We start from the raw sequence: 23,541 nt of genomic DNA on the forward strand, positions 1-23,541 counted from the left end.
CCTCCAGACCCCTGTCCTCCTCCTCTATACTTCTCTGTACTCTCCTCCAGACCCCTGTCCTCCTCCTCTATACTCCTCCAGACCCCTCTGTCCCCCCTCCTCTATACTTCTCTGTACTCTCCTCCAGACCCCTCTGTCCTCCTCCTCTATACTTCTCTGTACTCTCCTCCAGACCCCTCTGTCCTTCTCTGTACTCTCCTCCAGACCCCTCTGTCCTCCTCCTCTATACTTCTCTGTCCTTCTCCTCCAGACCCCTCTGTCCTCCTCCTCCAGACCCCTCTGTCCTCCTCCTCCAGACCCCTCTGTCCTCCTCCTCCAGACCCCTCTGTCCTCCTCCTCCAGACCCCTCTGGCCTTCTCCTCCAGACCCCTCTGGCCTTCTCCTCCAGACCCCTCTGGCCTTCTCCTCCAGACCCCTCTGTCCTCCTCCTCCAGACCCCTCTGTCCTTCTCCTCCAGACCCCTCTGGCCTTCTCCTCTATACTTCTCTGTACACTCCTCCAGACCCCTCTGTTCTCCTCCTCTATACTTCTCTGTACTCTCCTCCAGACCCCTGTCCTCCTCCTCTATACTTCTCTGTACACTCCTCCAGACCCCTCTGTCCTCCTCTATACTTCTCTGTACTCTCTTCCAGACCCCTCTGTCCTCCTCTATACTTCTCTGTACTCTCCTCCAGACCCCTGTCCTCCTCCTCTATACTCCTCCAGACCCCTCTGTCCTCCTCCTCTATACTTCTCTGTACTCTCCTCCAGACCCGTCCTCCTCCTCTATACTTCTCTGTACACTCCTCCAGACCCCTCTGTCCTCCTCTATACTTCTCTGTACTCTCTTCCTGACCCCTCTGTCCTCCTCTATACTTCTCTGTACTCTCCTCCAGACCCCTGTCCTCCTCCTCTATACTCCTCCAGACCCCTGTCCTCCTCCTCTATACTTCTCTGTACTCTCCTCCAGACCCCTGTCCTCCTCCTCTATACTTCTCTGTACTCTCCTCCAGACCCCTGTCCTCCTCCTCTATACTTCTCTGTACACTCCTCCAGACCCCTCTGTCCTCCTCTATACTTCTCTGTACTCTCTTCCAGACCCCTCTGTCCTCCTCTATACTTCTCTGTACTCTCTTCCAGACCCCTCTGTCCTCCTGTATACTTCTCTGTACTCTCCTCCAGACCCCTGTCCTCCTCCTCTATACTCCTCCAGACCCCTCTGTCCCCCTCCTCTATACTTCTCTGTACTCTCCTCCAGACCCCTGTCCTCCTCCTCTATACTTCTCTGTACTCTCCTCCAGACCCCTGTCCTCCTCCTCTATACTTCTCTGTACTCTCCTCCAGACCCCTCTGTCCTCCTCCTCTATACTTCTCTGTACTCTCCTCCAGAGACCCCTGTCCTCCTCTATACTTCTCTGTACACTCCTCCAGACCCCTCTGTCCTCCTCTATACTTCTCTGTACTCTCTTCCAGACCCCTCTGTCCTCCTCTATACTTCTCTGTACTCTCTTCCAGACCCCTCTGTCCTCCTCTATACTTCTCTGTACTCTCCTCCAGACCCCTGTCCTCCTCCTCTATACTCCTCCAGACCCCTCTATCCTCCTCCTCTATACTTCTCTGTACTCTCCTCCAGACCCCTGTCCTCCTCCTCTATACTCCTCCAGACCCCTCTGTCCCCCCTCCTCTATACTTCTCTGTACTCTCCTCCAAACCCCTCTGTCCTTCTCTGTACTCTCCTCCAGACCCCTCTGTCCTCCTCCTCCAGACCCCTCTGTCCTCCTCCTCACCCCTCTGTTCTCCTCCTCTATACTTCTCTGTACTCTCCTCCAGACCCCTGTCCTCCTCCTCTATACTTCTCTGTACACTCCTCCAGACCCCTCTGTTCTCCTCCTCTATACTTCTCTGTACTCTCCTCCAGACCCCTGTCCTCCTCCTCTATACTTCTCTGTACACTCCTCCAGACCCCTCTGTCCTCCTCTATACTTCTCTGTACTCTCTTCCAGACCCCTCTGTCCTCCTCTATACTTCTCTGTACTCTCCTCCAGACCCCTGTCCTCCTCCTCTATACTTCTCTGTACTCTCCTCCAGACCCCTGTCCTCCTCCTCTATACTTCTCTGCACACTCCTCCAGACCCCTCTGTCCTCCTCTATACTTCTCTGTACTCTCTTCCAGACCCCTCTGTCCTCCTCTATACTTCTCTGTACTCTCTTCCAGACCCCTCTGTCCTCCTGTATACTTCTCTGTACTCTCCTCCAGACCCCTGTCCTCCTCCTCTATACTCCTCCAGACCCCTCTGTCCCCCTCCTCTATACTTCTCTGTACTCTCCTCCAGACCCCTGTCCTCCTCCTCTATACTTCTCTGTACTCTCCTCCAGACCCCTCTGTCCCCCTCCTCTATACTTCTCTGTACTCTCCTCCAGACCCCTGTCCTCCTCCTCTATACTTCTCTGTACACTCCTCCAGACCCCTGTCCTCCTCCTCTATACTTCTCTGTACACTCCTCCAGACCCCTGTCCTCCTCCTCTATACTTCTCTGTACTCTCCTCCAGACCCCTGTCCTCCTCCTCTATACTTCTCTGTACACTCCTCCAGACCCCTCTGTCCTCCTCCTCTATACTTCTCTGTACACTCCTCCAGACCCCTCTGTCCTCCTCTATACTTCTCTGTACTCTCCTCCAGACCCCTGTCCTCCTCCTCTATACTCCTCCAGACCCCTCTATCCTCCTCCTCTATACTTCTCTGTACTCTCCTCCAGACCCCTGTCCTCCTCCTCTATACTCCTCCAGACCCCTCTGTCCCCCTCCTCTATACTTCTCTGTACTCTCCTCCAGACCCCTCTGTCCCCCTCCTCTATACTTCTCTGTACTCTCCTCCAGACCCCTCTGTCCTTCTCTGTACTCTCCTCCAGACCCCTCTGTCCTCCTCCTCTATACTTCTCTGTACTCTCCTCCAGACCCCTCTGTCCTCCTCCTCCAGACCCCTCTGTCCTCCTCCTCCAGACCCCTCTGTCCTTCTCCTCCAGACCCCTCTGTCCTCCTCCTCCAGACCCCTCTGTCCTCCTCCTCCAGACCCCTCTGTCCTCCTCCTCCAGACCCCTCTGTCCTCCTCCTCCAGACCCCTCTGTCCTCCTCCTCCAGACCCCTCTGTCCTCCTCCTCCAGACCCCTCTGTTCTCCTCCTCTATACTTCTCTGTACTCTCCTCCAGACCCCTGTCCTCCTCCTCTATACTTCTCTGTACACTCCTCCAGACCCCTCTGTCCTCCTCCTCTATACTTCTCTGTACTCTCTTCCAGACCCCTGTCCTCCTCCTCTATACTCCTCCAGACCCCTCTATCCTCCTCCTCTATACTTCTCTGTACTCTCCTCCAGACCCCTGTCCTCCTCCTCTATACTCCTCCAGACCCCTCTGTCCCCCTCCTCTATACTTCTCTGTACTCTCCTCCAGACCCCTCTGTCCCCCTCCTCTATACTTCTCTGTACTCTCCTCCAGACCCCTCTGTCCCCCTCCTCTATACTTCTCTGTACTCTCCTCCAGACCCCTCTGTCCTTCTCTGTACTCTCCTCCAGACCCCTCTGTCCTCCTCCTCTATACTTCTCTGTACTCTCCTCCAGACCCCTCTGTCCTCCTCCTCCAGACCCCTCTGTCCTCCTCCTCCAGACCCCTCTGTCCTCCTCCTCCAGACCCCTCTGTCCTCCTCCTCTATACTTCTCTGTACTCTCCTCCAGACCCCTGTCCTCCTCCTCTATACTTCTCTGTACACTCCTCCAGACCCCTCTGTCCTCCTCCTCTATACTTCTCTGTACTCTCTTCCAGACCCCTCTGTCCTCCTCTATACTTCTCTGTACTCTCCTCCAGACCCCTGTCCTCCTCCTCTATACTTCTCTGTACTCTCCTCCAGACCCCTCTGTCCCCCTCCTCTATACTTCTCTGTACTCTCCTCCAGACCCCTCTGTCCTTCTCTGTACTCTCCTCCAGACCCCTGTCCTCCTCCTCTATGCTTCTCTGTACTCTCCTCCAGACCCCTCTGTCCTCCTCCTCTATACTTCTCTGTCCTCCTCCTCTATACTTCTCTGTACTCTCCTCCAGACCCCTCTGTTCTCCTCCTCTATACTTCTCTGTACTCTCCTCCAGACCCCTCTGTCCTCCTCTATACTTCTCTGTACTCTCCTCCAGACCCCTCTGTCCCCCTCCTCTATACTTCTCTGTACTCTCCTCCAGACACCTCTGTCCCCCTCCTCTATACTTCTCTGTACTCTCCTCCAGACCCCTGTCCCCCTCCTCTATACTTCTCTGTACTCTCCTCCAGACCCCTCTGTCCTCCTCCTCTATACTTCTCTGTACTCTCCTCCAGACCCCTCTGTCCTCCTCCTCTATACTTCTCTGTACACTCCTCCAGACCCCTCTGTCCTCCTCCTCTATACTTCTCTGTACTCTCCTCCAGACCCCTCTGTCCTCCTCCTCTATACTTCTCTGTACTCTCCTCCAGACCCCTCTGTCCTCCTCCTCTATACTTCTGTCCTCCTCCTCCAGACCCCTGTCCCCCTCCTCTATACTTCTCTGAACACTCCTCCAGACCCCTCTGTCCCCCTCCTCTATACTTCTCTGTACTCTCCTCCAGACCCCTCTGTCCCCCTCCTCTATACTTCTCTGTACTCTCCTCCAGACCCCTCTGTCCTTCTCTATACTTCTCTGTACTCTCCTCCAGACCCCTGTCCTCCTCCTCTATACTTCTCTGTACTCTCCTCCAGACTTCTCTGTACACTCCTCCATACCCCTCTGTCCTTCTCTGTACACTCCTCCAGACCCCTTTGTCCTCCTCCTCCAGACCCCTGTCCTCCTCCTCTATACTTCTGTCCTCCTCCTCTATACTTCTCTGTACTCTCCTCCAGACCCCTCTGTCTTCCTCCTCTATACTTCTCTGTACACTCCTCCATACCCCTCTGTCCTTCTCTGTACACTCCTCCAGACCCCTCTGTCCTCCTCCTCCAGACCCCTCTGTCCTCCTCCTCTATACTTCTGTCCTCCTCCTCTATACTTCTCTGTACTCTCCTCCAGACCCCTCTGTCCCCCTCCTCTATACTTCTCTGTACTCTCCTCCAGACCCCTGTCCCCCTCCTCTATACTTCTCTGTACTCTCCTCCAGACCCCTCTGTCCTCCTCTATACTTCTTTGTACTCTCCTCCAGACCACTCTGTCCTCCTCCTCTATACTTCTCTGTACTCTCCTCCAGACCCCTCTGTCCTCCTCCTCTATACTTCTCTGTACACTCCTCCAGACCCCTCTGTCCTCCTCCTCTATACTTCTCTGTACTCTCCTCCAGACCCCTCTGTCCTCCTCCTCTATACTTCTCTGTACTCTCCTCCAGACCCCTGTCCTCCTCCTCTATACTTCTGTCCTCCTCCTCCAGACCCCTGTCCCCCTCCTCTATACTTCTCTGTACACTCCTCCAGACCCCTCTGTCCCCCTCCTCTATACTTCTCTGTACTCTCCTCCAGACCCCTCTGTCCTTCTCTATACTTCTCTGTACTCTCCTCCAGACCCCTGTCCTCCTCCTCTATACTTCTCTGTACTCTCCTCCAGACTTCTCTGTACACTCCTCCATACCCCTCTGTCCTTCTCTGTACACTCCTCCAGACCCCTTTGTCCTCCTCCTCCAGACCCCTGTCCTCCTCCTCTATACTTCTCTGTACTCTCCTCCAGACCCCTCTGTCTTCCTCCTCTATACTTCTCTGTACACTCCTCCATACCCCTCTGTCCTTCTCTGTACACTCCTCCAGACCCCTCTGTCCTCCTCCTCCAGACCCCTCTGTCCTCCTCCTCTATACTTCTGTCCTCCTCCTCTATACTTCTGTCCTCCTCCTCCAGACCCCTCTGTCTTCCTCCTCTATACTTCTCTGTACTCTCCTCCAGACCCCTCTGTCCCCCTCCTCTATACTTCTCTGTACTCTCCTCCAGACCCCTGTCCTCCTCCTCTATACTTCTCTGTACTCTCCTCCAGACCCCTGTCCTCCTCCTCTATACTTCTCTGTATTCTCCTCCAGACCCCTCTGTCCCCCTCCTCTATACTTCTCTGTACTCTCCTCCAGACCCCTGTCCTCCTCCTCTATACTTTTGTCCTCCTTCTCCACACTCCTGTTTTTATCTAGATTATTTTAATCCCCTCCACATCCCTTTGTCCTCTCCTGTAGCAGAAGCTCATCTCCCCGAGAACAAAAGAATGGAGAATTTAAATTCGCACTGACGCCTCCAGTCTGTGGAGCCCCCTTGCAGTGGCGCATCCAGTCTCTGTGGACCCCCTTGCAGTGGCGCCTCCAGTCTCTGGGGACCCCCGCACTGACGCCTCCAGTCTCTGGGGACCACCGCACTGACGCCTCCAGTCTCTGGGGACCACCGCACTGACGCCTCCAGTCTCTGTGGACCCCCTCACTAGAGCCTCCAGTCTCTGGGGACCCCCACACTAGAGCCTCCAGTCTCTGGGGACCCCCACACTAGAGCCTCCAGTCTCTGGGGACCCCCACACTAGAGCCTCCAGTCTCTGGGGACCCCCACACTAGAGCCTCCAGTCTCTTGGGACCCCCACACTAGAGCCTCCAGTCTCTGGGGACCCCCACACTAGAGCCTCCAGTCTCTGGGGACCCCCACACTAGAGCCTCCAGTCTCTGGAGCCCCCTTGCAGTGGCGCCTCCAGTCTCTGGGGACCCCCGCACTGACGCCTCCAGTCTCTGGGGACCCCCACACTAGAGCCTCCAGTCTCTGGGGACCCCCACACTAGAGCCTCCAGTCTCTGGGGACCCCCACACTAGAGCCTCCAGTCTCTGGGGACCCCCACACTAGAGCCTCCAGTCTCTGGAGCCCCCTTGCAGTGGCGCCTCCAGTCTCTGGGGTCTCCCATAAGCGATGATTAAGGGGCATCATGGGACGCGGGATGGGGGGAGCACTGACATAGCAGCAACTGTATCATTATAATTGATCCCTTAATATTCCATGCACCAATACGTGCAGGCACCAAAGACTTCCCCTGTGAAAAGACCACCTGGGACCCCAGAGACCCACCCAACCTGCAGGCCGAGTGCAGATCCAGCAATCAGACTATGATTAATCTATGGTGACAACAGGAAAATCCCTGTAACTGTTACAGGACAGAGGTTGTCAGCTCCGCCCCCTGCCATTACACCCCTCCCCCTGCCATTACACCCCTCCCCCAGTCTTACCTGCACAGGACACACATGGCGATGAAGCAGGCAGCAGGATTGGCAATGTTGCTGAGGACGACCGACAGATGATAAGCATCGGCTCCGTAGGGCAGGCAGCTGTACGTCTGCACGGAGGGGAGGACACCGTTGGACAGAGCATTGGACAGTCCCAGCAGAACCAGCAGGTAGATGTTCCGCGAGGTCCAGAATGTCCTGTCCGTGGCCCTGGCTGTATCCTGTGGCGTTTCCTGCTCCGGTGACTTCAGGGGGTACGAGTCCTCGGAGGCGGTGCCCTCCTCGGGCACACTAGACACCCCCAGTTCCTGCTCCGGCTCTTTTTTAACCCTTTCTCTCCAGAATATAAGGAGGGCAAATGAGACAGCAGAGACTACGAGGAGCGAGAAGAGGCCCCAGAAGTAGGAGGAGGCAGAGAAGTTCTCCTGCATGTAGTGGGGGGCACTGCCGTTCCCATCTGTGTTATTCCTGCACTCCAGCCGACCCACGCCCTGACCCAGCGCCAGCACACAGGGGAAGAGGGCGCTGAGCCCTTGCCCGATGAAGAAGCTGCGCACGTACTGCTGCGGGAAGCTGTACATGAAGGGAAGGAAGGTGACGTTCGAGGTGCAGCAGCCCAGAGCCAGCAGGAACGCCAGCAGCAGGTACGGCACAGAGTGCTCCTCACCGCCCACCATGACATGCCGGTCCCAGAAAAGCGCCAAAAAGACCGCAGACAGCAGGCTCAGCGCATGGACCGAGCGGATCAGCCACGGCTCTGAGATACCTCCAGGGGGGCAGAAGCGGTGAGCAAGAGTGACGGCCAAGGGCCCGATGTTTCCAAAGGCAATGAGAACGGTCAGGTATGCTGGGAGGTTCCACCCTGCAGAAAAGAGATGGCAGAGGTTTAAAGGCAGGTGAGGACCAGAGGCAGGCATGGACCAGAGGAGGCAGGCATGGGCCAAAGGATCCAGAGGAAACAGGCACGGGCAGAGGAACCAGGCATGGGCAGAGGAACCAGAGGAGGCAGGTGTGGGCGGGGTAACCAGAAGAGGCAGGCACGGGAACCAGAGGAGGCAGGCGCAAGCAGAGGAGGCAGGCATGGACCAAAGGATCCAGAGGAAACAGGCACGGGCAGAGGAACCAGAGGAAACAGGCACGGGTAGAGGAACCAGAAGAGGCAGGCGCGGGAACCAGAAGAGGCAGGTGCGAGCAGAGGAGGCAGGCATGGACCAAAGGATCCAGAGGAAACAGGCACGGGCAGAGGAACCAGGCATGGGCAGAGGAACCAGAGGAAACAGGCACGGGTAGAGGAACCAGAGGAGGCAGGTGTGGGCGGGGGAACCAGAGGAGGCAGGCGCAGGAACCAGAGGAGAAAGGAGAGAGCAGAGGAACCAGAGGAGGCAAGCGCAGGTGGAGACTGGAGGAGGAAGGTACTGGCAGGGGAACCAGAGGAGGCAGGAGTGGGCGGGGGAACTAGAAGAGGCAGGCGCAGGAACCAGAGGAGGCAGGCGCAGGTGGGGACTGGAGGAAGTGGGGACCAGAGGAGGAAGGTGAGAGCAGAGGAACCAGAGGAGCAAGCGCAGGTGGGGACTAGAGGAAGTGGGGACCAGAGGAGGAAGGCGTGAGCAGGAGAACCAGAGGAGGAAGGTACGAGCAAGGGAACCAGAGGAGGCAGGCGCAGATGGGGACCAGAGGAGGAAGGTGCAGGCGGGGGAACCAGAGGAAGTTGCGAGCACGGGAACCAGAAGAGGCAGGCGGGTAACCAAAGGAGGAAGGTGTGAGCAGGGGAACCAGAAGAGGCAGGCGCAGGTGGGGGAACCAGAGGAGGAAGGTGCAAGCAGGGGAACGAGAAGAGGCAGGAACAGGTGTGGACCAGACGAGGTGGGCACGGGTGGGGAAGGTAGGAGAAGGTGTGGGTGGGGGCAATGGCGGGAACCATGGAGAGGGCGCCAGGAAAATCGATGGGTGGGGGGTTTTGGGTCCCGGGTGTATATCTGGGGATGGGGTGTACAGAGGAGTGTATTCTAGAGAGGAACAGCAGTATAGTGACTGCAGCTCTGGAGGTGACTCCACCCGCGGCTACCAACCTGTTCGATACCGCTGTCAATCTCTGAAATTGACAGTAGCATTTAACACGCGCTGGCAGGTCCAAACGGTGGGCTTGTGACATGATTGCGGGGCGGTCGGGTTGTCATGACAGCAGGGGGGGTCTGCTGATGACCCCTGTGCCTGTCATTATGATCCTCCTGAGAACAGCGGGTCATGGTCAGCGTTCATAAGAGATCAGGATTTCACCTATACATAAAGTGGCATTTTCCCTATTTTGTTACGTTCCATCCTGCGTGTTAGTATTTTTGTAATCTGATTTGTATGTGATGCATCAGCGAAGTGAAAAATATCGTCAGAAATTACATTGATGGATTAAATTATTAAAAAGTTGTCATGTGCAAATGTATTCAAGCCTCTTGCTATGAAGCCCCTAAACATTTCTGGTGCCAGCAATTCCCAGTGGCAGGACGTCCCGCTGTGTGCAGTCTAATGTCACACGTCTGTCACTATATAGACTTCACCTTCTCTGAAGCCCACAGAGGCCGCAACACCATTAACCCCTTCACCCCCAGCAAGTTTTCACCTTCCTGACCAGGCCAATTTTTACAATTCTGACCACCGGCCCTTTATGAGGTAATAACTCTGGAGCTTCACCGGATCCCCCCGATTCTGAGACTGTTTTTTCGTGACATCTTGTTCTTCATGATTGTGGTAACATTTCTTCTATATCACTTGCGTTTATTTGTGAAAAAAAAACGGAAATTTGACAAAATTTTTCCAATTTTCAAACTTAATTTTTATGCCCTTAAATCAGAGATTTGTCCCACAAAATAGTTACTAAATCACATTTCCCACATGTCTACTTTACATCAGCAGAATTTTTGAGACATAAAAAAAAATTAGGACGTTATGCGGGTTAAAAGTTGACCGGCGATTTCTCACTTTTCCAAAACCATTTTTTTAGGGACCACATCACATTTGAAGTGACTTTCAGGGGTCTTTATGACAGAAAATACCCAAAAGTGACACCATTCTAAAAACTGCACCTCTCAAGGTGCTCAAAACCACATTCAAGAAGTTTATTAACCCTTCAGGTGCTTCACAGGAATTTTGGCATGTGGAATGAAAAAATTAAGATTTAACTTTTTTTTTTTTTTTTTCACAAAAATTTTACTTTACACCCAATTTTTTTTCATTTTTAAACAGGGAAAAAATTAACCCCAAAATTTGTTGTGCAATTTCTCCTGAGCACGCAGATACCCCATACGTGGGGGAAAACCACTGTTTGGGCGCACAGCAGGGCTCAGAAGGGAAGGAGCGCCATTTGACTTTTTGAATGTAAAATTTGCTGGAATAATTAGCGGACGCCATGTTGCGTTTGGAGAGACCCTGATGTGCCTAAACAGTGGAATCCGCCCACAAGTGACACCATTTTGGAAACTAGACCCTCAGTGAACTTATCTAGATGTGTGGTGAGCACCTTGAACCCCCAGGGGCTTCACAGAAGTTAATAAAATTGAGACCTGAAAAAAAAAAAATTCTGCAAAAAATGTTCTTTTAGCCCCAAATTTTGCATTTTCACAAGGTTAACAGGAGAAACTGCACTATACAATTTGTTTTGCAATTTCTCCTGATTACACAGATACCCCATATGTGGGTAAAAACTACTGTTTGGGCGCACGGTAGGGCTCAGAAAGGAAGGAGTGACAGTTTGGAACGCAGACTTTGATGGAATGGTCTGTCGTTGTCATGTCGCGTTTTTAGAGCCCCTGATGTGCCTAAACAGTGGAAACCCCTCAAAAGTGACACCATTTTGGAAACTAGACCCCACAAAGAATATCTAGATCTAGATGTGTGGTGAGCACTTTGAACCCATAGGCGCTTTACAGAATTTTACAACTTTGATGTGTGAAAATGCAAAAAAAATATATATTTTACCCACAAAAATTTTGTTTTAGTCCCAAATGTTTTCATTTTCACAAGGATAGCAGGAGAAAATGGACCCCAAAATTTGTTGTACAATTTCTCCTGAGTACGCCGATATCCCAGATGTGGTCGAAAGCTACTTTTGAGGCACAGTGCAAATCTCAGAAGGGAAGAAGCGCCATATCAGAGTTCATATTTTCCTGGACTGGTTTGTGGGTGCCATGTAACATTGGCAGAGCCCCTAAGGTGCCAGAACAACAGAAACCCCCCCCCCCCCATATGTGATGTCATTTTACAAACTACACCCCCAATAAATTCATCTAGGGGTGCAGTGATCATTTTGACACCACAGGTGGGTCACAGACTATTATACCATTGAGCAGTGAAGAAAAATAATTACATTTTTACCACAAATATTTTATTTTAGCCCCAGATTTTACATTTTCACACTAGGAAATGGGTAAAAACGGCACAAAAAGTTGTCCCACAGTTTCTGCTGAAGGTGGCAATACCCCATGTGTGGCTGTACAGTACTGCTTAGCCACAGGGTGAGACTCGGGAGGGACGGAGCGCTATTGGCTTAGAATAGTTTTGCGGACTCTTTATAGAGAGCCCCTAAGGGTATGTGCACACACGTTGAGATTTTTTCTGCACCAAAATCTGCTGCTAACTTTTCTCTGGCAGGAGATTAGCTGCGTCAAAAAAGTGAGTTTAGCTGCGTTTTTTCTGCGTATTTGCAGCGTTTTTTTCACCGTCCTTCTGTTTCTAATTAGTAATGCACATTAAGTTCTGTAAAAAAAAAAAAAGACTCCCATTCTATTTTGCCATCAAAAACGCTGCAAATACGCAGCAAAATACGCAGGTGTGTTTTTGCTGTGTATTTGTAGCGTTTTTTCATCCCCCCCCTATTACTTCCTATGGGTGAAAAAAAAAACGCTGAAAGAAGGCACATGTCAATTCTTTCAGCATTTTTCTAATCACTGAAAATACGCAGCAAACAAAAAGCAACAAATGGGAACAGTGAATTCTGTCATTTGGATTTGAGGCAGCAGAATTCTCTGGATTTGTTTTGATGGATGATGAAACACCAAGGTTACTTACCGGTAGCCGGTTTTTCCTGAACCCATGACAGCACACCTTGAGAGAGGGATCCGCCCACCAAGGACAGGAAACCGTCTGAAATAAAAGGGCGGTACCTCTCCCTCGCTTCAGTTGGATTACAGAGCATTGAGAGGACCTCCAGAAAAGGTTAGACACATAACCAACACCTACAATATATATAAAATCACCCAAAATGTAAAGTGCTTCACCAGGGCGTGAGAAACACGGGGTGGGGGTGGATTGGAAACTAAGGGTGCTGTCATGGGTTCAGGAAAAACCGGCTACCGGTAAGTAACCTTGGTGTTTTCCCCTCACCCATGACAGCACACCTTGAGAGAATTTTGGAGAATATGAGCACCCTAGGGAGGGACCACCGCCTGAAGTACCCTTCTCCCAAAGGTAAGGTCAGAGGAGGATAGATCCAACCGATAGTGCTTGTAGAAGGTGGATGGTGCAGACAAAGTAGCAGCTTTACATATCTGGTCAATCGAGACATCTGCTCTCTCTGCCCAGGAAGTTGCGACAGCTCTGGTGGAATGAGCTTTAATACCGTCCGGTGCCGGAACACCTGTAGATGTATAAGCTAGACAAATGGCCTCCCTAAGCCACCTAGCAATAGTTCCCTTTGATACCCCATGAGCTTTCCTACTCCCCTGAAAGGCCAGAAACAAGGACTTATCCTTCCTCCACTGACTAGTCATGTCTATGTACTGTAGTAATGCCCTTCTAACATCTAGATTGTGGAGCCTAACCTCCCCGGGGTTTTTAGGGTTACTGCAGAAAGAGTGAAGTACAATCTCCTGATTACAGTGGAATCTGGATACAACTTTTGGAAGGTACGCCGGATCCGTACGCAGGACGACACGATCCTCATGAATTTGGGTGTATGGGGGATCAACAGAAAGGGCCTGCAGGTCACACACCCTACGGGCAGACGTTAGGGCCACTGAGAGAATGGTTTTGAGGGTGAGGATCTTTGGAGAGATAACCAGCAGGGGTTCAAATGGGTCACCAGAGAGTGCGTTTAAAACCAAATTCAGGTCCCAGGGAGGAACTCTGAGAGCCCGAACTGGCTTAGCTCTGGAACAGGATTTAATGAATCTAGAGACCCATCTGTTCCCTGCTAGGTTACAATTATAGAGCGCCCCAAGGGTGGACACCTGAACTTTAAGTGTTCCCGTAGCCAACCCCAGGTCACGTCCCTTTTGTAAAAACTCTAGGACTTCTCTAACTGGAGGTTTATCCGACAATGGGAAGTCTATAAAATCCAGGAATTTTCCCCAGATTCTGGAATAAATTTTAGTTGTTATGGGCTTCCTACTACCCAATAGGGTAGAAACTAGGCCTGGTGAAAACCCCCTATTGCTCAGTAACAACCTCTCAAATTCCAAGCTGCCAGATAGAAACCTTTGGCTTGTGCATGGAATATTGGCCCTTGGATGAGAAGGTCCGGCCTGTCCGGCAGGACCCAGGGATCTGAGACCGACATTAGGCGAAGCAGGGAGAACCAGGGTCTTTTGGGCCAAAAGGGGGCTATTAGAATTATCCTTGCCCCCTCCTCCCGAATTTTCCTCACAACTGCCGGGATCATCACTATGGGTGGAAACGCGTAGGCCTTCCCGAACTTCCAGGGAATGTGGAGAGCATCTACAGCATAGGGATTCTCTGTTGGATTTAGTGAGCAGAATCTCTCCACCTTCCTGTTCACCGTGGTGGCGATCAAATCTATATCCGGTGACCCCCATAGCTGGATAATCTGTTGGAAGACTATCGGGTTTAGAGCCCACTCTCCTTGTCTTAAAGTGTGGCGACTGAGGAAATCTGCTCTTGAATTTTCTACCCCCCAGATGTAAAGCGCCCTGAGGGATGGGAGATGCTGTTCTGCTAGATGCAGGATCCTGTTTGCCACTACCATCAGGGAGCGAGATCTTGTTCCTCCCTGGTGATTTATATACGCCACTGTCGTCAGATTGTCGGACCTGATCTGGACATGGCGACCCTGTATGTGGGGAAGGAAGCCTATCAGGGATTTCTCCACTGCCAAAAGCTCTTTTAGGTTTGATGACGCTTCTTTTTCGTGATGTAGCCAGAGCCCCTGAACTGAGACATCTGCTAGATGACCCCCCCAGCCGGAGCCACTTGCATCTGTTGTAATTGTGTGGTCGACTGGTTTGGACCATTGTAAGCCTGCGGTCAGATTCTCCCTGTTTATCCACCAGGAGAGGGAGTTTACTGTCTTCAAAGATAAGAGATAGTTTTCTTCCTAAATGTCCGTTGAAGGATTTCTGAGCCGACAGGACCTCCCACTGAAGAAGCCTCATATGACTCTGGGCCCATTTGACTTCCGGGAGACAGGAAGTCATGGAGCCTAGTAGGGACATTGCTTCTCTCAAGGACATCACGGGAGACCTTATGGCCCTTGAGACCAGGCTGATTATATTGCAAACATTGTCTTCCGGGAGGAAACAGGATTGGCGTTGGGAATCTAGGGTGAAGTCCAGAAAGATCTGAGTCCTTGAGGGGGATAGCTTTGATTTTTGAATATTTATTAAACACCCCAGGTGATGTAAAGCTGTCCTGACATCTAAAAGTTGAGAGGAACAGTGGTCCTCCGATTTCCCTTATATCAGAAAGTCGTCCAGATAGGGAACAATCACCACGTTCTTGATTCGGAGAAAAGCTGTCACCTCCGCTATAACCTTTGTAAATACTCTCGGTGCTATCGAGAGTCCAAAAGGTAGGGCAGTGAATTGGAAATGTCTCAAATGCCCTTGGATGAACAGGGCTACCCTTAGGTACTTCCGGTAGTCTGGATGGATTGGGACGTGATCGTAGGCATCTTTTAGGTCGATGACCGCCATGAAACAATTGTGGTGTAAGAGTTTCACTGCAGAGTTCACTGATTCCATCTTGAAAGTCTGGTTGATTATCAGCTGATTTAGACTTCTGAGGTTGATAATGGTCCTTAAGGACCCATTTGTTTTTTTTATCACAAACAGGGGGGAATAAAATCCCCGTCCCCATTGTGAAACTGGAACTTCGTGAAGGACCTGCTTGTTGACCAAGTCTAATACCTCTGATTCTAGAGTCATCTGCTCCTCCCTGGACTTCCTCCTGGAGGTGATCATTAAGGTTCGGTGAGGGACCTGACAGAAGCGTATCTTTAGTCCATTCTTTATGATATCCAACACCCAGGGATTTGAAGTGATGGCTTCCCAAGCTGTGATAAAATGGGAAAGCCTTCCCCCGACCTCTAGCCTCGCGTCATTGGGGAGATTTCTTGGAACTGGAGGATGGTCCTCCAAACATGTAACCAGAGTCCTTTTTAGATCTGGGCTCCCATCTTTTCCTTTCTCCCGGAGGGCGACCCCGGTTAAATCTCTTCCTCCGAAAATAGGACCTTTTTGTTCCCCCCCGTGAACCCTGGGAAACCTCTCTTCCTGTCGCCAGCCTTCTCCTAAAGCTCGTCCAGTTTTTGGCCAAACAAAAGTTTACCATCACAAGGAAGAGAACAAAGCTTATGCTTAGATTGTAGGTCTCCTGGGCGAGCCTTGAGCCACAGGGCTCGTCTGGCAGCATTAGACAAATTCGCCGACCTGGCAGCGAGTTTAACTGAATCTGCTGAGGAGTCGGCCAAAAAAGAAGATGCTGCTTGTAGCAAAGGCAGATTGGAGAGGATTTTATCTCTGGACATCTTTTTATCCTTGAGCTGGTCTCCTAATTGCTGAAGCCACACCATAAGTGACCTAGCGACACAAGTGCCTGCCACTGCTGGCTTCAGGCCCCCTGCCGCTGCTTCCCAGGTGTGACGCAGGAAGGAATCTGCCTTCTTATCCAGAGCATCCTTTAGGCTGCCCGAATCTTCCAGGGGTAGGGACGATCTTTTGGATGATCGGGCGACAGACCCGTCAACTTTAGGAATTTTGTCCCAGGACTCAGAGACACTATCCTCGCAGGGGTACCTCCTTTTAGAGGATGAGGGCAATACTCCTGATTTCTCCGGCTTCCTCCATTCCCGGTCTATAAGGGTCTGAATTTGGGGATTCACTGGAAAGGAGCGTCTTTTTTTCCTCCAGGCCTGCGAACATAATGTCTTCCAGGGACCTGGCTGCCTTTTCCTCCCTCAACCCCATGGTAGATCTGACAGCTTTGACCAACTTGTCAGTATCCTCAATAGGGAAACAGGGCCTACCACTGTCTGATGAAGAGGAGGATGCTGAATCACTGAGGCATGGATCCGCTGACTGGGAGGATAAATCATAGTCGGAGGAGATATCTTTATGGGATCTCTTTTTCCCCTTTAGTAAGCCTTTCAGGGAATCCTGCACCTCTGAACGGATTACGGACCTCAAATTAGAGGCGAAATCCGGGGTGCTCTCCGCTATCGTTTGGTTAATACAGCTTGCACAAAGCTGTTTCTGCCAATCTATGGAAAGAGGGGCCTGGGATAAGGCACAAACCCTGTGCTTCTTTTTGGCGCTACTCTTCTTAGGTTCCTAAGGAATGAAGCACATAATAACTTTCCATTACTATTAAGTGACATCACGAAGATCACTCACCCCTGAAGTCACAAAAGGGTACTGGGTTTGGAGGCTGTGGCGGGACATAAGATGAATCCCTTCTGGATGGCCCTGAAGCGTCCGACACCTCACTCCTCCTGCTGCGGTTGCTGGAGCGGCCGTCCGTGTGCGAGGTGTCCGACTGCTTCTTCCGCTGGCGTTGATGCGGTGGAGGGGTCAGCTGCTCCTGGCTGTCCTGGTCTGCCACAGCTGCTACTCCTGAGCTTGAGTATAAGCAGCGCTTGTCAGGAGCCCCCCCACCTTAAATAGGGCACATCCGGACCTCCTCCAGTCCATGTGTCCTCCCCCCTCCTGACACCCACCGGCCGATCTTTGAAAAAACCGTCCGGCAAGTGTTTACAGGGCGCCGCCATCTTGGTTCCGGGTGCCGCCCCTGACGTCATCGGGCACGCCTCTCCCAGCGTGCACCACGCCGTGACGTCAGACGCGTCATACCCGGAAGACGCTGCTCCCGGCGTGCGACCAGCTAGGAGCCTGCGGCAGGGAGAGGACAGCGCAGCGGTCTGCGGGGAGCCGGAGCCCTCCTCACCGCCTGCGCCCGCTCGGACACGGCTCCAGGGAACTGCGGACGGCGCTTCTGGGACCCGGTGCACAGGCAGGTGCCCGCTCTTCCACACCGGAACAGCCCCAGGTAAGAAGACACCTTTCTTCAGACAGGTTCCCATCAAGGACAGGAAACCAACTGAAGCGAGGGAGAGGTACAGCCCTTTCATTTCAGACGGTTTCCTGTCCTTGGTGGGGCGGACCCTCTCTCTCAAGGTGTGCTGTCATGGGTGAAGGGAAAATATAGTGCTTTTCTGGAGCCTTTGTGCCATCAGTAACGTGGAAGCCCCCTATATTTTTACTGACAGATGACAATTCTTTTGCTTTCCCCATGACTCACAATCCAGAAAATTCAGTGGCTGGATGAAAGATGAAAGAGTCTGTCTGGATCCCAGAAACTCACTCAGCTTTTAACCATGAGTGGAGGAAAAGTTTTTTTGCTATCAGTCATATTCTCTGAAACAAGACAAAGGAAAAGTTCTGCCGGGGTATGTAAACTTTTCAGCACAACTGTATAAGTATAAAACATCACATTTATTATATATCCATTAAAAATCCATGCTAGGCATAGCAGCAGAAAATACCCGAGGACAAGCAACTGACGCGTTCTCACTACAGCCTTACTCATGGTCTGCTCAGTGTATACATGTGTGTATGTGCTCTGTGTATAGTATACATGTGTGTATGTGCTCAGTGTATACATGTGTGTATGTGCTCAGTGTATCATGTGTGTATGTGCTCAGTGTATACATGTGTGTATGTGCTCAGTGTATACATGTGTGTATGTGCTCTGTGTATACATGTGTGTATGTGCTCAGTGTATACATGTGTGTATGTGCTCAGTGTATACATGTGTGTATGTGCTCTGTGTATACATGTGTGTATGTGCTCTGTGTATACATGTGTGTATGTGCTCTGTGTATACATGTGTGTATGAGCTCTGTGTATACATGTGTGTATGTGCCCTGTGTATACATGTGTGTATGAGCTCTGTGTGTGTATGTGCTCTGTGTACACGTGTGTATGTGCTCTGTGTACACATGTGTGTATGTGCTCTGTGTATACATGTGTGTATGAGCTCTGTGTACACATGTGTGTATGTGCTGTGTATACATGTGTGTATGTGCTCTGTGTATACATGTGTGTATGTGCCCTGTGTATACATGTGTATGTGCTCAGTGTATCATGTGTGTATGTGCTCTGTGTATACATGTGTGTATGAGCTCTGTGTATACATGTGTGTATGAGCTCTGTGTATACATGTGTGTATGTGCCCTGTGTATACATGTGTGTATGAGCTCTGTGTGTGTATGTGCTCTGTGTACACGTGTGTATGTGCTCTGTGTACACATGTGTGTATGTGCTCTGTGTATACATGTGTGTATGAGCTCTGTGTATACATGTGTGTATGTGCTCTGTGTATACATGTGTGTATGAGCTCTGTGTGTGTATGTGCTCTGTGTACACGTGTGTATGTGCTCTGTGTACACATGTGTGTATGTGCTCTGTGTATACATGTGTGTATGTGCCCTGTGTATACATGTGTGTATGTGCCCTGTGTATACATGTGTATGTGCTCTGTGTATACATGTGTATGTGCTGTGTATACATGTGTGTATGAGCTCTGTGTATACATGTGTGTATGTGCCCTGTGTATACATGTGTATGTGCTCTCTGTATACATGTGTGTATGTGCCCTGTGTATACATGTGTGTATGTGCCCTGTGTATACATGTGTATGTGCTCTGTGTATACATGTGTGTATGTGCTCTGTGTATACATGTGTGTATGTGCTCTGTGTACACATGTGTGTATGTGCTCTGTGTACACATGTGTGTATGTGCTCTGTGTATACATGTGTGTATGTGCCCTGTGTATACATGTGTATGTGCTCTGTGTATACATGTGTGTATGTGCTCAGTGTATACATGTGTGTATGTGCTCAGTGTATACATGTGTGTATGTGCTCTGTGTATACATGTGTGTATGTGCTCTGTGTATACATGTGTGTATGTGCTCTGTGTATACATGTGTGTATGAGCTCTGTGTATACATGTGTGTATGTGCCCTGTGTATACATGTGTGTATGAGCTCTGTGTGTGTATGTGCTCTGTGTACACGTGTGTATGTGCTCTGTGTACACATGTGTGTATGTGCTCTGTGTATACATGTGTGTATGAGCTCTGTGTACACATGTGTGTATGTGCTGTGTATACATGTGTGTATGTGCTCTGTGTATACATGTGTGTATGTGCCCTGTGTATACATGTGTATGTGCTCAGTGTATCATGTGTGTATGTGCTCTGTGTATACATGTGTGTATGAGCTCTGTGTATACATGTGTGTATGAGCTCTGTGTATACATGTGTGTATGTGCCCTGTGTATACATGTGTGTATGAGCTCTGTGTGTGTATGTGCTCTGTGTACACGTGTGTATGTGCTCTGTGTACACATGTGTGTATGTGCTCTGTGTATACATGTGTGTATGAGCTCTGTGTATACATGTGTGTATGTGCTCTGTGTATACATGTGTGTATGAGCTCTGTGTGTGTATGTGCTCTGTGTACACGTGTGTATGTGCTCTGTGTACACATGTGTGTATGTGCTCTGTGTATACATGTGTGTATGTGCCCTGTGTATACATGTGTATGTGCTCTGTGTATACATGTGTGTATGTGCCCTGTGTATACATGTGTATGTGCTCTGTGTATACATGTGTATGTGCTCTGTGTATACATGTGTGTATGAGCTCTGTGTATACATGTGTGTATGTGCCCTGTGTATACATGTGTATGTGCTCTCTGTATACATGTGTGTATGTGCTCTGTGTATACATGTGTGTATGTGCCCTGTGTATACATGTGTATGTGCTCTGTGTATACATGTGTGTATGTGCTCTGTGTATACATGTGTGTATGTGCTCTGTGTACACATGTGTGTATGTGCTCTGTGTACACATGTGTGTATGTGCTCTGTGTATACATGTGTGTATGTGCCCTGTGTATACATGTGTATGTGCTCTGTGTATACATGTGTGTATGTGCTCTGTGTACACATGTGTGTATGTGCTCTGTGTACACATGTGTGTATGTGCTGTGTATACATGTGTGTATGTGCCCTGTGTATACATGTGTATGTGCTCTGTGTATACATGTGTGTATGTGCTCTGTGTATACATGTGTGTATGTGCTCTGTATACATGTGTGTATGTGCTCTGTGTATACATGCGTGTATGTGCTCTGTGTATACATGCGTGTATGTGCTCTGTGTATACATGTGTGTATGTGCTCTGTGTATACATGTGTGTATGAGCTCTGTGTATACATGTGTGTATGTGCTCTGTGTATACATGCGTGTATGTGCTCTGTGTATACATGCGTGTATGTGCTCTGTGTATACATGTGTGTATGTGCTCTGTATACATGTGTGTATGTGCTCTGTGTATACATGTGTGTATGTGCTCTGTGTATACATGTGTGTATGTGCTCTGTGTATACATGTGTGTATGAGCTCTGTGTATACATGTGTGTATGAGCTCTGTGTATTCATCAGGTGATTGGATTGTTAATGGTGGAATATAAATCCTTGTTCTCGGCAGCACATCGCCCGGTGTAATCTGCAGATCTGCTGCCAATGACATGGTGCTGTACGGGGACAGATAGATTTACAGTGATAGTTATGTCCCAGTCATTCTTCCTCAGCCGGGGTAAAGAGGCCGGGAAACAACGGCCTGAATATTGTGGACCGCGCTCATGTAACGGCCTGAACTCGGCATATATATACAACCGTAACGTCTCTGTGTGATGGGGCAATGTGTCAGCATTTGAGGCCCCACTTTGTCCAACACCAGCCCTGCTGGCGGTATTATATAGATTATACTGGGCTTTAGCAGGGGAGCTGCATACACAGTGCTGCTGTAGTAGGAGATCCAGCAGGTTGGAAGCTGAGGGCCCGAGGATCGGGACGGCAGCCGCTGGTTGTCAGTCTCCTGTGCTCTCCACTGTCCATCATTCCTGTGTCTCCATCTAGTGGCCACCGGCCATATTGCAGCTCTAACTGTGAATGGTTCTTACACTTCCTCATCGTTCAGTCAGAAGACTGAAAACTTCAAAGACCCCAATTATCCTCCACCCCCAGTGTCAAAGGGGGGAGGGGCGGACTCTGCAGAGGGTGGTGGTGGGTTATAGAAAATTTAAGAATTTCTCCCAAACCGTTCTCCCCCCTCCCTTATCGACCATCCATCAGAGTAGAAAAGCTGGCAATCTATGGAGCTGTCTCTATGCAAATTAGCACACACAGGAGAAGTGGCTAATAGGCAAATGCTAGTACAAAGGGAGCTACTAACCCAATTAACATACAAGTGTATTTTCTAGTGACGCCGGCCTGTGACAAATATACACCTAGGTGAGAAGAATGTAGTTCCTCGCTTCAAAAGAATTCATTATCACAACCAGGGCATCCCCCATTTAGTCAACAGAAATCTGCAGTCTCTCCGGCGCTGACGCAAAATATGGAATATCAAAAGTCCTATACTTCCCATAATAATGGGACACATAATTTTAGCGGCAAGGTCAGCTAAGGAACAATATACATAGTTTTCCGTAGCTGTGGGCTCCTCTGGTGAGCTGTGGCGCAAAAGTACCAGAATAACGGACCGCAGCTACGCCATGTGTAATAAAGAATATGGCGTCACTTGCAAGCTTCTGCGATCAACCAGCAATAAGTTATTGCGGAAGTCAGATATGTTAATAAAAATATGAAGACTGGAGCCCCGCCCACGTGATGTAATCACAGGGGGGGGTGTGGGCAGGTCCCCCCTTCGACATAAAAGACCCAGCCGAGGATGGGTCAGTACTTATGCTGGGAGTATATATTTCATATAGCAGGGGTCACGTTCGATAACAGTCAATTGGAGCACCTCCCCTCCAGCTAAACGGAATAGTCTCTGCCATCTTTTTACTAAGTTCTTCTTTAATCCCATTTTATCTGTGTAACTGTATATTCTGTATTGTATTGTCCCCCTTTGTAAACCCTTTTGTATATTTTTCATAACACAGCCTTCCTTTTGGATTAAATATAAAATTTATTAGTCCTGTTTCTTTTGTTCTGTAATCGTTCCTTCCCCGAAGCCATAAAAGCTACCAGAAAGGCGGCATCCGATCAGGCCTGTACTATATTTTAAAATTGATCGGTGGTGGCAGCGAATAATATTAATTGGGCTACCATGAAGCTGGCAGTGACAATACGGGGGAGTATACACATATTTCATGCGTTTGAATCCGGAGGTGTGTACGCCATACGCTCACTGCTCGCTTGCCGATAGCTCTGTAGTGAGTAATCGGGTGCGCGCAAATCCCTGACAATACTCTGACGTTCCTGACAAACTGGTGGCAGCGGTGAAATATTACAAAACATCAGTGGCTGGATTGAGCCATCATTCCGGTCACTGAAAACTTGACCGGTTCTTTAGAGAATTCTGTGCAGAGTTTTAAGGAATCAGACTCCGTGTTTTATAATTTTTTTTATCTGGGACATTACTGTACATGTAGCAGTTGCATCCCCTCCCTTCTCTTGTTTTTCTTCCTATCTTTTGTTTGGCAATGATGGCTACACGTGGAGAGCTCTGGTATCACCAGCAGTCAGAGGACACTATCACTGCCCTCTGTGAGCTGAGACAGATTGACCCCACGGGCAAAACCAAGGCCCAACTGATTGCTGAACTGTTGCAAGGTGATGCAGAGCCCGTCCGACAGCAGAGCCCTGATGATGGGGCGGCCAGCCAAGGACCGGATGGCGCTGCTGCAGGGGTCCCACTGAGTGCCAGCCATGCTCGCAACCAGGGTAGTGTGGACCTCCACCTGCAGATGGCCCTGGAGCAGCTCGCTGCAGACGATCGTGAAGGACGACTGCAGCTGATCCTGAAATTTCAGGAGCGAGAGGCTGAGAAAGCGGCAAGACGAGCGTCTGTACAAGCTGGAGCTAGCCCGGATTCAGAAGGAGCCACCCATCCCACAGACCCGAGAGTCCAACAGAGCCAACTGCTTTAAACACCGTCCAGAGCATTTTCCTGTAATGGAAAAAGACAGCGACTTGGACATATTTCTGCGGGGATTTGAAAAAGCCTGCAGACAGTACCAGCTGCCTGGGGACCAATGGGCCAGATATTTAAC

The 23,541-nt window shown here is 50.2% G+C and overlaps 1 protein-coding gene across 3 annotated transcripts in view; it reads right to left on the bottom strand.

The window, feature by feature from the left end:
- The window catches only part of SLC52A2 (solute carrier family 52 member 2), a 47,978-nt gene that overhangs the window by 19,550 nt on the left and 4,887 nt on the right, over positions 1–23,541 (bottom strand). For all 3 annotated transcript variants that reach the window (XM_073680125.1, XM_073680124.1, XM_073680126.1), the window contains one exon: positions 7,193–8,051. In XM_073680125.1, coding sequence (XP_073536226.1) covers positions 7,193–8,051 — 859 coding nt within the window. The remainder of the gene's footprint in view (positions 1–7,192; positions 8,052–23,541) is intronic.

The sequence above is a fragment of the Phyllobates terribilis genome, unplaced genomic scaffold (assembly GCF_046119375.1).
Source record: "Phyllobates terribilis strain yellow unplaced genomic scaffold, ASM4611937v1 Scaffold_4__5_contigs__length_816908805, whole genome shotgun sequence".
NCBI lineage: Eukaryota > Metazoa > Chordata > Amphibia > Anura > Dendrobatidae > Phyllobates > Phyllobates terribilis.